Source organism: Acomys russatus, chromosome 21 (assembly GCF_903995435.1).
Source record: "Acomys russatus chromosome 21, mAcoRus1.1, whole genome shotgun sequence".
Classification (NCBI taxonomy): domain Eukaryota; kingdom Metazoa; phylum Chordata; class Mammalia; order Rodentia; family Muridae; genus Acomys; species Acomys russatus.
Window position 1 is genome coordinate 59,250,492 of NC_067157.1, and position 12,254 is coordinate 59,262,745.

At 42.5% G+C, this 12,254-nt stretch overlaps 1 protein-coding gene across 1 annotated transcript in view; it reads left to right on the forward strand.

Annotated features, from left to right (window-relative positions):
* Positions 1-12,254, forward strand: part of Chd1 (chromodomain helicase DNA binding protein 1) — a 75,182-nt gene that overhangs the window by 15,704 nt on the left and 47,224 nt on the right. The window contains exons 3-5 of the mRNA XM_051164394.1: positions 5,474-5,651; positions 6,445-6,534; positions 9,595-9,656. Of these exons, the coding sequence (XP_051020351.1) occupies positions 5,474-5,651; positions 6,445-6,534; positions 9,595-9,656 (330 nt within the window). The remainder of the gene's footprint in view (positions 1-5,473; positions 5,652-6,444; positions 6,535-9,594; positions 9,657-12,254) is intronic.

Below are 12,254 nucleotides of genomic sequence, written 5' to 3' on the forward strand. Positions count from 1 at the left end.
GGGTGCAATGGCCATCGTGATGCAGGTTAGAATTTGAAAAACATTTCCGACAGGTAGTTTATAGATACAGATTCATAACATTTTAGTTATGAAAGGAGTATAGATGCACAGAATTCTTTGAGAAATTAAAATGATTGTGGTGTTTTTGTTATCAGGATGCTCCTATCCTGCTAAGCACTCAAGCTGAGCTCACTGGCTGGTGAACACCTTAGGGAATGCTGCAAGAGAACAAGTCACTACAGATGAGCATATTTCTCCTTTTTGGTTTTGGCTATACACTTTAAAATTTTTTTATTCATTTAAGATTTACTTTGGCTTTTATTTCTAAAAACAATCACACTACTTTTTACACAAATCTTATCATGATCACATTTTCATAATTGTTGACTTCACCTTGCCTCCGCCTCACCTCTCTAACCCCACTGTGTTTCCATGTCACATGCACACTCCCTCCCTCCCTCCCCGTGTCCTTAAGACTTTTCCTCCCTTTCCTTGTAGCCCCTCTCTGGGTTCACAATCTGTACCCACTCACATACATTTGCACATATAAAAATTAAAAAGACATGGCATTTGTCTTTTTGAGTCTGTTACTTCACAATATAATTTCCAGTTTTATCCATTTTCCTGCAGATACCATTCTGTGGGTACCACCACATTTCCTTATCCATTTGTGAGCTGATTAAATCTAGGGTACTTTCATTTCTTGTTATTGTGAATACAGCACAGCAACAATGTGAGTCTACAGATATTTCTGAGGAGTGGAGCCTAGGAGTGGTAGAGCTGAGTTATGGAATATTTTTATTTGTGGACAAACCTCTGTCCTAGTTTGTAGAGTGGCTTCCCCTACAGACTTGGAAGGAAGAGACCCAAACAGGAGCATCTTCTCGTTTCCCACTGCGCAGTCTCATTTCTGCTGTGTCTCTTCTTTATGCTTAGCCCCAGGGACTTTGTGCTGTGGTCTGTCTGTCTGGATAAATTGAAAATACGTTGCTAAAATTGGTGTCTCTTACACATTTATCTTAGTGTATACCGTTTCTAAGAATGCATTGTTCTCTTACCTAAACCCATGTTCAGGAAATTCCCGTTTTCTTTTCATTTTGATTGGCCATCATAGGCTTTCATTCATACCCACACTAAGGGCACTTATTACAATTGGGTGTTGTTTCTCTTTTAGCTCTTTTAATCTGGAACAGCTCTGTCTTCTACTAAGTTGTCTTTAAGGACTACACACCAGTCATTTTATACAGTACCTCTTTCAGTTTGTGTTTCTCTGATATGTATTTATAATTAAATCCCAGTTCTGCACCCTTCAAATGATCTGTCTTAGGAGAAGCTCATTCTCATCTGCTCCTGTTAGGGCTGCTGCCTTGAAACAGACAATTATTATTGTAGCTTGTACTTACTGTAAAAGTAAGGCTTGATTTAGACCAGTGTTCTCAACCTTAGTGCTGCAGCCGTTTAGTACACGCCCCTGTTGTGGTGACCTGCAGTGGTCTTAGTAATCCTGGGAGGGCCCTTTGAGCCCCACAGGGGTCACGATCCACAAGTTGAAAACCACTGACTAAGACATTTGTGCACATGCACTTGCTGCTTTCCTTGCCCTCCTTAGCTACCCACTCTTTTCTCCTTCGTATCTCTACTGCTCACTTTTTACTATCATGCCGTATTTTCCCTAGTAAGATTATACATATGAGGGAAAAAAATGTGTGATGCCTGTCCTTGTGAGACTGGCTGTCTCATTGTTATTGTTACTTTTTATTACACATGAGTTTCAGATGCCCCTACAGGCCAGAATAGGTCATTGGATGGATCTCTTGGAGCCAGAGTCGAGATGGTTGCCGGCTGTGGTGGGAACTGAACTCAGGTCCTCTGGAATGTGTGAGTGTGCTCTTAACCACTGACTGACACTCCAGCCCGTGTGGAGAGATGCTTTAAAGCTACATAAACATTGCCAGATAATGGTAGTACATTTTGTTTTATTTTTATTTTTGTTTTTTTGTAGCCCTGGCTGTCCTGGAACTTGTCTGGTCTGTAGACCAGTCTGGCCTCAAACTGCCCCTGCCTTCCAAATGCTGGGATTACCGGTGTGCACCACCACTGCTGACTACATTAGTACATATTTTATTGCCAGCATTTTGGAAGCAGAGGCTGAGCAGACAGGTAGATAGATCGCTTTTGTTCAAGTAGAGCCGCTGGGCAGTGGTGATGCACGCCTTTAATTCCAGCCCTTGGGAGGCGTAGGCATAGATCTCTGAGTTCAAGGCCAACCTGGTTTACAAATTGAGTTCAAGGACAGCCGGGACTGTTACTCAGAGAAACCCCGTCACAAATAAACAAACAGAACAGCCACCAAACTCCCCTGCCCCCCAAAACACAAGTCTAAAGCAATGAAAATATTTTACTTATCAAACCCTTCTATACTTCGCACCCACTGATGGCTCTCGTCTGCGCTAGTGTTTTCTGTGATGACTGTCAAATGGTTTTTCTAAAACTACCACTCTGGCCATGTCCAACCTTTCCGCTGTGCTTGCAGCTCTCGTCATTAGGGCCTTTTATTCACTGGCAGTGACCTTTCTGTGCTGCTGTTTTGACACTTAATTCAAATTAGACTAATGTGAGCCTCCCCACACCAGCTCTCCTGTCCTTTCATTTCTTTGTGCCTTTCTCCCCTCCTTTAAATTTAGCACATCAGGATTGTTAGGCTTAGTTCTTATTACTTGGTGTGTCACAGCACTAGAATCTTCTATTCCTTAGAGTTGTCATTTAGGTGTGCCATAGTATTTTGGAGGCAAGGTCTGGGTGCATGGCAATTAGAAAACTTTAAAATTACATTTTAATATTAACTGATATAACTTTGTATTTCTGAACTATTAGACCTAAGTTAGTAATAATGCAATATGAAATAAAAGCAATTAAAATAAGTCTTTAAAAATAAAGAAATGATTCTGATTATATGAAGTTGTTGTCACACAGAAATTAGTTTACTTTAAGGGCATATTTTAAATATAGGGATGATCAATTTTGAAGATAGAAGCTTATGACAGTGGATATGTATGTGTGCATGTATCTATATCTGTCCCTAAGGTAAAACAAGTAAATTATTAGTGTCATTTGGCACTGAGAAACTAAACCAAAATGATACAAACATAAAACTGGAGGAACTAAGAACCCTGTAATTGTGACTTAGAAGTGCTAGCATAAATTAATGTGTTTCTCTAAAAATATGTGCGTTGTAGTTCATTCTGTTAAACACACTGAAGGACAAGTTCAGAGTGATAGGTTTACCTCATGCTTGCGTTCTACTTAATTTTTGATGAAATAACTGTTTGTAGCTTGATGCAGGAAGTACATAAAGTGAGCCCAATACAGTACTTTTTGCCCTATCAGAGAGAAAGTTGGAGCTGGCCGTGGTGGCGCACACCTTTAATCCCAGCACTCGGGAGGCAGAGGCAGGTGGATCGCTGTGAGTTCAAGGCCAGCCTGGTCTACAAAGTGAGTCCAGGATGGCCAAGGCTACACAGAGAAACCCTGTCTCGGAAAACAAACAAACAAACAAACAAACAAAAAAGAAAAACCAAAAAAAAAAAAAAAAGGGTAAACATTTATACCATGAAATACTTATCACTATGTTGAATCGTTGGAAATATGTGTGTTATTTTTGCTATGGACTACTATGCAGTCGGACACTAGAATTCACTTCTGCTAAAACGTTTTCCTTCTTCTCCATCGTGGCATATTCTTTATCCCACTAAAGAACACAAAGTTAAACACTGTGTAATACTAAACACTGTCCGTCAGCCAAGCGGGAGTAGGCTCTGCAGCCGAGCCTCAGCGACTGTCACCGGCGGCAGGCACTCTTTCCTATTGGAGACTGCGTCAGGTCTCAGGTTGTCACCAAGGATGACACTGAGCTGCTGCCCCTTCGCCTCCTTTACCCCTGTGTGTTGACAGGCTCACTTCACCACGCCCAGCTCTGTGACTGGGGCGGAACTCAGGGCTTGTGCATGCTTGGCAAGCAAGTTTATGTGAGGTGCTTTATTGAAAACAAGCACCCTCAAAAGTAACAATCCAAGACCTTCCACCTTCTTAAGTTTTTCATGTAAAGAATAAATTTGACAGTACTTTCTGCCATGCTCTTGATTGCTTTACCAAACCTGGTTGTGTCGAGATGAGTTGTCATAAATACAGCCCAGGAAGCTGCTTATCAGCCTACACGCTACCTCAGGGTGGAAGTTGTTTTGATGGTAAAGATTTTGTGTCATTTCAATCTCCTCAGGCCTGATATCTGAGTGGCTCTCAGTAATTTATTGAATTAATGATTTTTCTTACCTGCTGAGTTAATAGAGAAATAAAATTGTCAGGAAAACAATGTCTTTGCCAATGGCATTGCTACAGTTTGTCTCAAGGGGTTCACTTAAAATAGGTAATTTCCCTTTTTATTAAAAGACACTTATAATATCTGGGAGGCTCAGAACTGTATGTTTTGGGGAAGGAGGTAAGGGTGGGAATGGGGAGAAAAAGGGCAATATTGGTAGAAACAGTGTTGACACCATGAATCTCACTAGAGGCAAAGTTTTGCTTTGTGTTGATACGAAACAAAATTCTACATTTTCAAAACATATCTGTTAATTTTAACATGTACTTAATTTTTAGAATAAAGGCCCTTTCCGGAAACTTTATTACTCTAGGAGTTGGAGTAGGAGCTAGGAGAAAGACTAGCTTACTAGCTTTTAGTGTAGCCTGTCAGCAAATTGTGCCACCTGGTGGTGCTTTTGAAAATTACAGGAAGTAGGAGCTAAGCCTTTTGCCTTGGTCCTCCAAGTGCTGGATGGCATTGCTGGCTTGCACACTGCACACAATAATCTCGAAATATAATCTTGAAATATATAAATAATAATCTTGAAAACTGCACACTATAATCTTGAAATATATAAATAATAATCTTGAAAACAAGTAGAAACCAGAAATTTGCTTATTTTCTACTCACTGTAGTAGGAATTCCTAACATGTTATTTCTTTACACAGCTCCTAGCTTAAACTGTGAGAGCTAGCCTCTTAAAGGCCTTTTGAATCACGACTTAAACATTGTGTCTTCCCAGTTTCTAGCCCAGGGTCCCATACTTGGTAGGCCTTGCACACTATCTTTGGGGGAGGCTATAATATGTATGTCTACTGGGTGGTAGCGGCGCACACCTTCAGTTGCAGGACTTGGGAGGCAGCGGCAGGCGGATCTCTGAGTTCCCTGTCAGCCTGGTCTACAGAGTGGCTTCCATGCAGGACCACACAGAGAAACCCTGTCTCAAACACAAACAAATAAACAAAACAAAGCCAAAAGTATGTATGTCCATTACTATAAATGAACATTCCCCTTTGTATTTGGCCACAGATAATTGAAATATTTAACTCTCCAGTTTCTCCTGAAAAAGTAAATCCTGTTGAATTTTGCCTCAAGTTTTTTATTTTCAAATTGTAGTCAGTCAGAAGACGATTCCGGCTCCAGTTCTGGCAGCAGCAGCGATGGAAGCAGCAGCCAGAGTGGCAGCAGCGACTCTGACTCTGGCTCTGACTCAGGAAGTCAGTCGGAGTCTGAGTCAGACACATCCGGAGAGAACAAAGTTCAATCAAAACCACCAAAAGTTGATGGAGCTGAGGTAATCCGGTGCAACGTGGGATTTATTTGCTTTTTTAATTACTTTGGAAAAGCTTAAACAGTTCACATTGCTTGTATTAAGAGTTTTTGGGAGAAAGGAAGACTTATTTTTCGTGATTCAGAAGCTGTAGCCATAAAACTAGCTGGCTTAAAGAAGCAAATGGCTATAAATACTTGTATACAGAAATAAAGTCTGTTTGTCTCTTTAAGACGGAAGTTGGCTCTTGTAAGTGGGCATGCGCGAGACTCTGGATTCCATCCCCAGCACCACAAACACCAGGTGATAGAAATTTCTTAGATAAAAGTAAAGGTGCTTGTGGTCGTCCTGTTAGGCTCTCAGGACCCGCTGTTGCGGTCTGCGAGGGTCGTTATTGCCAGCATCAGGCGGACTTGATAGCACTGTGGCCGTTACTAAAGCCCATCCATGCTTCATGGCTGTGTATGCTGCATTACTCAGTGCCAGTCCCTGCAGCTGAGGTGCTTGAGCCAGAACACAAGTCATGTGCAGCTTTGTTTATGGAGCCCCCCACACCCTCAAAAAAAGTCAAGTTCTATGAGCAAAAACTGTTTGCAGAGTGACATGTTCATATTTTGACTCTGGCTTTATCTTTACCTAACACATGAGAAAACAGGCGAGCACACCACATAGTGCCAAGAGCGTGGTGGACTCCGTTGTATTGCAGGGACCCTGCATTTACATGATGAGTGGAGAAAATAATTTACTTGGAGGGGTATAAATGTTGAAACTACAGTTTTGGCCACATTTCATTTCTTCCTGGTTTGTTTTTGGACAGTTTTGGAAATCGAACCCCAGTATTTCCGCGATGCTTAGGAAGCAGCCCCAGCAACAGCCTCCGGCTTCATCCAACAGCGGGTCCGAAGAGGTGAGACACGCTGCCATTACATACCGTATCAGGAACCTTGGCATGCAGAAACACACGCGCACACACACACGCACACACACACAGACCGGTATTCCTACTTTTAGAGGTTAATAAAAAAATAGTGGAACCTTTATATGCATTTATTTGCTCATCATAGCAAGAAAGGCATAAAGTAGCTAGCTGTGGTGGTGCCCGCCTGCTGCCCAGCTCTCCAGAGGCCGAAGAGGGTGAGTTAGAGTCTACCACTGGCCATGTAGACTTGAGATCAACCTACGGTACCTTGATACCTAGTAAGATACTAGAGAAACCAAAGGTGAAATTTCAAGAAATATTATATATGATGAATTGGCATAGCAGTGTATGTCCGTAACCTTAGGACTTGTGAGACGGAGGCGAAAGGATTGTGACCTGGATATTATTATTATGTGTATGCATTACATGTAACAGACACATAATATTTAGTATATATTATTAGATATACTAGTTCTATATAAAATATGAGCCTAGGCCTGTTATTTGGAATATTTATATATTTTCTTAGTTTGTTTTCTATTGCTATAATAAACACTGCCCAAGAGCAACTTGGGGAGGAAAGGAGGGGTCATTTCATCATACTGTACAGTCCTTCGTGAGAGGACGCCGGGGCAGGAGCTGGGAGGCGGGGCCTGAAGCAGAGGCCCTGCGGAGCGCTGCTCACACGTTAGCTACGCTGCTCATGTCTCCCAGGCCCTGCCCACGATGGCACCCCGTGCAGTGGCCTGGGCTCCCACAGACGCGCCTACGGGCCTCTGACGGAGGCGTTTTATTACTCGAGGTTCCCTACGTGATCCTTCTCACGGCCTCTTGGTCTGAATTATTCCCAGTGTGTGTGTATTGTTGGAATTTATTAATTTTTAGTGTATATACAATATACTACGTACATGTCCTGCAGTGAGTTAATCTCCTCTTATCAGGACACAGATTGTATATATTTGTCTATTCTATTTGTCAACCCGTTTCTTTAAGAAGTTTTACTTTTTAAAAGATAACTGGTGTGTCTGCCACTTTGATTTTTTTCGAGTCAGAGTTTCTCTATGTAGCCTTGGCCGTCCTGGAATTACTCTGTAGACCAGGCTGGCTTCAAACTCATGGAGATTCCAAGTGCTGGGATTAAAGGCATGTGTGCCGTTATGTGTACAAGTTTCAGGTTTCTGTTGCTGTGATAAAGCACCAAGACCAAGGCAGTTTATAGAAGGAAGGGTTTATCTGGGGCCTGACATTCCGGAGGGGTAAAGCGTCCGTCACCATTACATGGGGAAGTGTGACAGCAGGTAGGCATGGCACCTGAGACAGCCAGAGAGCTGCTCACAGCTTGTCATGACCTGGCAGCTGAGAGGCACACTGGGGTGGCTAGTCTCCAGGGACACACCTCCTAAGCCTACCCAAACAGTGCCACCAACTTGGGACTAAGAATTCAGATAACCAGGATTATGGGGGACATTTCATTCAAACCACTACATTGTGTGCGCGTGTGTGCGTGTGTACGTGTATGTGCCTGTCTGTCTATGACTGTGTGTCTTTTTCTGTCTGTCTGGGCATACACAGAGAGGCAATGAGAGTTTGTTGGGTCTCCAGGAGTTGGAGTTATGGCAGTTGTGAGCGACCTCCTATAGATGCTGTGAGCCACACTCCGGCTCTTTTCGAGAGCACGGAACACTCTAGAACCACTGGATTCTCTGTTCAGTCAACAGAATTATTTTTCCTCCTTTATTTGTTTATTCAGTTTACATCCTGGTCATAGCCCCACACCTCCTCTCTTCTGCCTCCCTCCCCCCATCCACAGAAAAGGGGACCCCCCTCCCGTCTACCCCAGCCCATAAAGTTGCATCAGGGTCGAGCGTGTCTCCTTCCCCTGCAGCCTGGCAAGGCAGTCCTGCCATGGGTGCATAGGGAGCCTTGTGGAAAAGTGGTCAGAAGGAGAGAAGGACCCAGGGGAGACAGGAGCTCCGTAAGAAGACCAACAGCCAACTAGCGGGCCCAGAGGGGTGGGCCATGCGCAGGCTGGACCTAGGATGATGGGCAGCGCAGGCTTCATGTGGGTCCCCTAGCAATGAGAGCGGGGGCTGCCTCTGACGTGGACTCTGTTCCCAGCTTTTTTACCACAGAATTTTTATTTTTAATTATGACATAGAAATTGTATGTGTTTTTTGGGGGTGAGTACTATGACTTTTCAGTTGCTAAGGATTCGACTAACTTTTTCCCTGTTGCCAGGCTGTGGGCATGAGGAAGGAGCCTGCCAACCGCACTGCCGGTTCATCCTCTGACATGTCAGTGCATGTGACACTATAACAGGCCAGGGCTGTTGGCATGTCTGTAACCTCACACGTGCGTCACTTTCTGTGTTGGGAACATTGAATATCTTCTACTGCTACGTCAGAACAACCAGTTGTCATAAGCTGTAGCCGTCCCACACCAGGTTCGGCTTACCCAGCTGCACCCTGTACCCAGCAGCCCTCCTGAAGTCAACATGTGAACATGCGTGCTGTCTGTGTGTGTGTGTCTGACTTATTTCACGTAGGTGAACACACTCTTCCATTTATGTTGGCTGCAAATGACAGAGTTTTCTTATTTTATATGGTAGAATAGTGTTTTATTGTGTCTATACACCATATTTCTTTTATTTGTTTATTAATGGATAACGCCAAATTATTGAAATATTCTATTAATAGACTTTAAAGGAATAAACAGTATTTCTGTGTGTTGACAAGAATACCTGGATATGTTTCTACAGATGCATTTAAGAAAAAAATGTCACTTCTAATTTTCTTGAAGCTGTAATCTGCAGCAGTAATTAATGATCTTTAGGGCTGAAATCTTTAAAATGCTGATGCTGTCATACTCAGTCAAATTTACTGTTTTAATTTATAACAAGGATGCTTTTAATTACTTTAAGCTAATAAAGCAGCACGGAACAAAAAAAGTATTGTTGGAAAATGAACATTAATGTCACAGCGAGTGACACTTGGCTGACTCGGTCAGACTTAGATGGTGTGCAACTGACCCTGCGGTGTTTCTCTGTAGGATTCCTCCAGCAGCGACGACTCGGACGACTCCTCCCGCGAGGTCGAGAGGAAGCATAAAGAGTATGTATCTTCCTCAGCTGACGTGTGACACTGTGGAAATACTGTGGCTTTGTACATTTCCTTTCCGAAGGGAGTTTTAGCAATTCCCAGTTCTTGGTGTTTGAAGTTAATTTAAACCACTAACATAACATTTGTCTTTCTGTAACCAGCTGAGGTCTCTTTTATGCCAGTTCTTTTATATGTATTTGTAGATATAAGATTGACTTTAAATGATATCAAAGTACTGCTTTCCAAGTTTTTATAATGGGAGAAAAGCATGTAAGTTGCAGGATGATTGCGTGACTTGGCTGTTGTGGTAATTACCTACACAGTCCATCCACACGTGGCGTTCACCTCTGCAGGAGTCACGTAGAGACTCAAAGTGAAAAACAAACAAACAAACAAACAAACAAACGCAAAGTGCCAAAATCTGACCCTTAATGCAGTCAGAACACCTTCTCACATTAGATCCATCTCCACTGGTTTGGTTTTTCATTATAATATTTTGTCTTATTTTTCTATTTGTCTTGAGTGCTTGGTATATTTACTTTGTTCTGTGTATTTGGATTTATTGTTTTTTTCACAGGCTTTGTATGTTTATAGTAGTAAGATTCATGTGTTTTAGTTTCTGAAAATTGAGTTTCTATGTCTTTGGTGTCGCCTGTCTCTCACCGGGCACACCTGTTAGCCAGGGGGATTTGGACAAGTTAGTTTCACGCTGCATCTCACTATGTCATGCTGCATATTTCTTTGTATGTTGTGTTGCATTGTGCCTAAGCTTTTCAGATCTGTTTTCTAGCTTTGTGTACTTTGTGTGTGTGTGGTGCTGGGTAAAGCCTAAGGCTGCACACATTCCAGAGAAGCACTGATAACTGAGCTGCCTGTATTCCAGTTTTCTGTGAAAACTCTATTGTATTTTCAAGTCTGAGGTCTTCTCAGTTACTTAAATACTTAAATAGTTTATTTATTTTTCATTTTTGATATATTTATTTATTATTATCTATACAGTGCTCTGCCTGCATATGCCCTTGCAGGCCAGAAGAGGGCACCAGATCACATTATAGAGGTTGTGAGCTACCATGTGGTTGCTGGGAATTGAACTCAGTACCTTTGGAAGAGCAGTCGGTGCCCTTAACCTCTGAGCCATCTCTCCAGTGCCCTTAAATAGTTTACTGAGCTGTTAAATTCTCAATTAGCCTGGACATAAGTGAATAAAAAATGAGTAACTTAGGCTGATGTGTAGAGTTGATTGGGTATAAAAATTAAAAATTACATTAAAAATTTTATTTGGAAGAATAAAATACATAATGCCACTTCAGTGTCAGTGCTTTAAAAAGACCCCAGGGTGAAATAATTTGCTTCTACTGTGTTTTTCTCATAATCTGACCTTATGTGTGTTTGTTGTGTAATTTTACCATAGTCTCAATTGGTGTAGCGCATGTCAAGCTGTGCTTGCGGCCAGAAGTGTTTCAGGTTTTAGAATTTAGCAAATTTAGGAAGATTTGTATGTATTATACCTCTTTGGTACCCAACCCCAAAACTCCAAACTCCCAAAATTCCAGATTGGAAACTTTTCAAAACTTTCAGGACTTTAGATTTTCATATTAGGGATACTCAAGTTAAGTATGAGAGCCCAATGTCCTTTCCCTCTAAACTTTATATAGTAACTGCAGAGTATCAACACACAGACCCAGTATTTTGCTGTCCCTATTGATCGGAAAGAAACTAAGTAGGTTAGCACAGGGACGATGACGGCCATTTTTCATTGACTATTGGTTGAATTGACTCGGTTGGCTGCACTGTAGTTTCTGTTTCACATTTTTCTATAATTAAGCTTTTTCCCCTAGAGAACATGTACTATACCTTAAAAACCAGTTTAGGGGCTGGACAGAGGCCTCAGTTATTAAGAACACTGGCTGCTCCTCCAGAGAGCAATGGCTTGGTTCCCGACACCCACCACATGGTGGCTCACAAGTGTCTGCTATCACAGATCCAGGTTGTCTGATGTCCTCTCTGAGCTCTGTGCACCAGGAACGCAGAGGGTGTACCAAGACACCGCCTTACACAGAGGGATGTGTCCCCAGCACCCTCCCAGCCCATACACAGTAGTTTGTTCTTTTTAAGACGCTACATTGTCGATCCCTCTCCCAGAGGAGGGTCGTTCAGAGGCAAGAAGTGTCATCCAGACATGCAGGCGCTCAGTTGTCATTCATGTGTACTTGGGGACTCTTTCCCTGCACTGCTGACAGAGTTATGGTTCCCCCATGTGCAGACAGAACAAGACACAGCAAGTGGCAACAACCTTGAGTAGGGTGCAAGTGGCCAGGGCAGCACAGCATGGCTGGGTGACCTTGACCTCTGACCTCCAGCATGCTGAGCCCACTCCTCCTGCACCAAAAGAAAAGGCTTTTAGAAATTACAGTGAGAGGGGTGAGAATCCCTTCTGTTGTTTAGAACAGTAATCCTATAACCATTTGTTAACGTAACATTCTTTCATTTGAGAGTTAAGTGATCAGTAAAACTCTGAAGTTATAAGAGAAACTTTGCAAAGCAGTTGTCATGTGACTCAGCTGACATCTAATATTCCTCAGTGTGGCCCAAAGCAATACTCTCCTTTGT